The 4855-nt window shown below is 43.9% G+C and overlaps 1 protein-coding gene across 1 annotated transcript; it reads right to left on the reverse strand.

Annotated features, from left to right (window-relative positions):
- Positions 1-2666: 2666 nt before the first annotated feature.
- On the reverse strand, positions 2667-4626 carry Spase25 (Signal peptidase complex subunit Spase25). The gene is made up of 2 exons (XM_065449988.1): positions 4512-4626; positions 2667-3448 (listed from the first exon to the last, which is right to left on the reverse strand). The coding sequence occupies exons 1-2, from the start codon at positions 4521-4523 to the stop codon at positions 2780-2782; spliced, it is 681 nt and encodes a 226-aa protein (XP_065306060.1). The 5' UTR covers positions 4524-4626; the 3' UTR covers positions 2667-2779.
- Between the last annotated feature and the right edge of the window lie 229 nt (positions 4627-4855).

The following is a 4855-nucleotide window of genomic DNA, read 5'->3' on the forward strand; positions in this document are numbered from 1 at the left end:
CCTGTGTATGGTGTGTTGCTTCTTCTTTAAAACTTGAAACTGCAATGTTTGTAACATAAGATGGTTGAAAGATTCCTAGAACAGAAAAATAAACCCAACACTCAGGTCGGCGAGTTGGCTATTTTCATTGCTCATAAGGTTGCTAGCAGCACTTTATGTTGAAACTTGATGCTACGCTCTTTCCTATTAAACTGCACAGCATGTCACTCAATGCCAGTAGAGGAATATAAAGCAATATTCCTGTTGATGGAAGGCCATGACGCATGATACACATTTAAAAAAAAAAGTTTGAAAGGTAACCAGGGACTGGAATTTTGTGGGAGGCACCTCTGATTTAATTAAAACAAGCTCACACAAACAGGTGCACAAAGCTTCCACATGTGGTTGCCACGGCTCAAAAAGCAGATGTCTCCAGTACTTTCCCCTCTTCTCGTGACAAGGTTATAGAAAAGTTTCTATTGGCTTGTCAGCCTTCAGCCAACGAAAGTTGCAAGCACAGCAGGTAATCCACTATGCAATGCGACTGTGTTATAGCCATCTGCGTCAGAGTTTCATACAATAATTACTAGAGGTAACTCTGGCACCAGTGTCTATGGCGGCTGGAAGCACACGGCCTTTAGCACAGAAGCCTGATATTGAAGCCATTATGCCATGAACGCATGCATCAACAAGCAGCATAGAATTCCCAGTAAATTTCTCGTGGGCATGCGAATGCGTTGAGATGCTTGGTGGGTTTTGATTTGGCCACCTTGACAGGCTGTGTGCTGGAAATAGTAGCAATTGTGCAAGTTCACAGTCTTTTGCACTTGGAAAAGCATAGATTGCTTTGAAGTATAGGACAATAAAGGCATATAAAGCATAATAAACAAAGCTACAAGAATGTCTGAATTTACAAGCACGAAGATCAGACAAGCCCACTGACTACCCATCATTCCCATGGTGGCTGAACGATTGCAACATCAGAGTTCTCTCTACTAATTATTGTAGGAAACTCTATGATCTGCTTTGCAGTCGTTCTACTAGTCGCACAAAATATGCACCTCTTCATAAGATGCAAGTAAATTCTTCACTAGCTGGAGAAACATTTAGGAATAAAGATTGTAGACATGTAATTTAGACTTGCTCTTCTCTATGAGGGAAGTATTTAGCTGCATGTTCAGAGTGCTTTAGAATTCATATTGATTTTCTGTGCCATTTTAAATGCTTTAATTCGCCATGAATCTCACTGCATTGCCCTGCCATTTCTGCGTACTTCCAGCAGAGATGCTGCACTATGCAAACACAGCTTAACACATCTTGACACACCTACACTGTGGCAGGTTGGTTATGCTACTAAGCACAGTTATGTATTCTATTCCTGGCCACAACAGCCACATTCTGCAAGGGCAGAATGCAAAAGTGCTCATGTACGGATCTTAGGGAAAATCCCGGCTAGTGAAAATTAACCTAGGGTCCTCTGCTACAGCATCTATCATAGCCCATGTTACTTTCCAGTAAGCCCCCATCCGTCAGCAGCTTGACACATGTGGCCTGCACTGTTGTAACAGTAGTGAACTGCTACTTTAAACCTCCATAATTTTGCAGCCCTCCATAATTTTGCAGCCCCAACCCTCTGCAAATCGGGCACTATGGGGACATTCATGGCTACTAAATGCGATTTCTGGCTTGTGCCAACAGATCACTGATGATGCCAATGCCCACCTCCTCGTCGAAGAATGGCAATCCCTCTCTGCAAGGCCAGAGATTATAGAAACAGCACTTCAGAAGACGCACAGCGCAAACTTTCCCAGTCAAGTTAATCCAACCTGCCACATTTTGTGGGTACAGCTAGTAGACCTAGCCGGCAAAATAAATTTGTTTTCAGTTTAGTGTCCACATTTTTTCGCTGAAATTTTCACATGCCTTTCAATTTCATGACATTTTTCGATCACAAAATTTGCATGAAGTGCATGTAAAAATAAAGAGCGTTAGTGTTTAGGGGCTAAAACTAATCACCTGTAATATTAAGCATAAGGTGCCTATAGGCAGCTTGCAATGTTGCCGTCGTGGTGGAACAGTACTAGAGCACCAGTGCTGCAATTAGTGTCCACAATGTCTCATACAAACTACCTATATGAAAAGCCATGCAATGGTCAACTGACGCTTTGTGCTACTGACAACAAACTTTGCAACTTCGAAAGACATGAAAAGACTGGAATACTGATTTTTGCACTGGCTCTATCCAGAAGTCGCAGTTCCTTTCACAAAAGACAACATGCGGCCATTGGTTTGATTATAGTAAAGATTTCAATAAGGTTTCTTGTACTGCTAATCTTTTTACATCAACCACGGGAAGTTATCACAGATGCTGAAAGAAGCGGCTTGCACAAAAGGAGGTTCAAACAGCAGTGTCAGTCCCAAGGCTGCTAAAAGGCCATCCTCTACTAAAGTCTTCAATCTGCAAGTACAAAATCCAGTTTTGTAGTGCGCAAGGCTATTTTGGTTTTGGTACGCGACCTTACCCAGATAAAACGAATTACAAGCACACTTATCATGCCTCCTCTAGAAGCATTAACAGCTATCAGTGTTATAGAGGCGCAGAGACCACTCGTCTCTCAACATGAGAGCGGCAACTTGTGTGGCCACGAAAATGCAAACGTACGTTGACGTATTCTTGACGCTGCCACTTAACATGTTATGACAATTACTTTATTATTAGGTTAGATAAAAAAAAAACCGGACCCTGATTCACCCAAACACCACAGGGAACAGTAACAGTGCCTCATAAATGAACAACAGTTCACTTCTCCTTCTTCTCGCTCAGCAGACTGTTGTGTAGCTTGCACACCTCAGGATCGAAGAGGTCGCTGACCAGGGTGCCGTTTTCGTCGAACCAGCTGGCGATGGACTTCTCAAGTTTGGCCTCGCGCGTCTTTTTCGTCTTTCCGTCCTTGTAATGAATCTGGAGGTGATACATGTGGTCGAAGCGCTTCAGCGACGAACTCACCGTCCAGACACTGTCGGGGTCGAAGCCGGTTTTATCTTTTTGCAGCGCCACGAGGAAGATGCCTTTCTCAAGGAAAGTGGTGTACAGCGTCAGGACGCCCATGAGAAAGAAGTAGGAGAGCACGCAGGCAATGAGGACCGTTCTCGACTCGGGAAACGGGTACAAAAAGTCCCACAAGAGCGCAAACATCGCAGCTCCAACAGCGATGCTACAGATGGCCAGTCGGCCGTCGGTCAGCCTGTGGTTTTCCACGTAGCCATACTTTTCAGTCAGTACCTTCTTCACTGCGTCGTCTAGGGCATTTCGCACAGCAGACCCGTCCCACTTGTCAATTTTGACAGGCTTCTCAGCCTCTTTCTCGGCGCTTGACGTGTCACCGGTATCTTGCGCACGCTTGGACGCCATGGTAGTCAGTCCGGAATGATGACGCTTCTGACGAGCCGTCGGCCGCGAAAGCGATGCCTGCCGGGAAATATTTTGTCAATGTTTCCAACGCAGCTATGTTGGCTCACGCTAGGAACAAACTGTAATGTTCCAGATTATGTTACAATGTTACAAATATAGTAAATTGTATAACGCCTTAATCAATAAAACACATTTTCAAAAAGTATAAAAAATGTAAATGACTAAGTTTATGAACAAAATTTCTCACCCAGTGGTGAAAGACATCAAATTTTTCTTCTAGCGCGAACTGATTTTCTTCAAAACAAATGAAACATGCGTCATTCATACAATGTTGCATTGCAGCCAACGTTTGTTGCAGCGTCGCATTCAGAAAAGGTGCTTTTGCTAGTCCCTTTCTCGGACGTAATAACAGTTCATGTGTTGCCTTCGTGGGATTGTAGAAACGCCATGTAATGAAGTTGCCATCTATCCGTTCTGCCGCTCCCTATTTTGAACAGCCAAGGTGCCCGCTGTTTTTTGCTGTAATACGGCAATCCATTGTTGATGCAGAACTTCAAAATTACCTCTCTGTGCAGGAATGTACAAAGAAACGCATCCACTAAATATGTTCGTTGTTTGATCTCATTGCGCCGTTGTTTAATTGGGCACGGAAGTAAAACGTTGATGCCGAAACGCTTTCTTGATTCTTGCTCCAACTAGAAGTGCGGAAAATTACTGATGTGGCGTTAGAGTGATAGAGGGCTGAGCGAGCAATCACATAAACGGGGAAAGAGGTGTGAAAGTGATCGGTGGCAGAAGCTGGAAACCACGGCAACGCTTGACCATTTCGTTCGCGTGCGTGTTAGCATTTGCCTCAACGTAAGGATAATGTAAAATGAAATTCCTTCTATATATCGTCCTGATGGTCGCCTGGCCTTGGACCCGCTTGAATTTCCTTTCTTTTTTAGTTTGTTTATATCCCATGATTGAATGTCGTTGCCGTGATTCAGCGCGCGCGTTGGCAATACTGAAGAAGGATTGAAGAGTTCGTTTGACATGTAGATCGACGTACGTATACCGTGCAAGTAACAGATAGCGTAATAAACACGGTACATTATTTACAGGCTAGCTGAAAGCATACCTTCGACACCATGGTTCCAATCGAACGCGATGTGGACACAGACACCTCGGAACCACTCCGCAGGTCTTCGTAGTGTCCCTGGATCGGCTCTTATTGTGCTGATGACGTGTGAATGCAGTGTTGGCCATCAAAACGGACATCATTTAAAAGAAATGAGAATTATGAATTGATATACCCTGGTAGACAATAAGTCAACTATAAGATAACGTAATCTTTCCCTCCCTCTCTCTCTCTCTCTTTTTTTTTTCGCCCCTATTCACATTTTTCACTGTACACTCTCAACTCGTGTCTCTCAAGGAAGGGGCACTTGCGCTATCTGTTTTCAGCCTGGTTTTGAGAGATAT

The sequence above is a fragment of the Dermacentor albipictus genome, chromosome 1, assembly GCF_038994185.2.
Source record: "Dermacentor albipictus isolate Rhodes 1998 colony chromosome 1, USDA_Dalb.pri_finalv2, whole genome shotgun sequence".
Lineage (NCBI taxonomy): Eukaryota > Metazoa > Arthropoda > Arachnida > Ixodida > Ixodidae > Dermacentor > Dermacentor albipictus.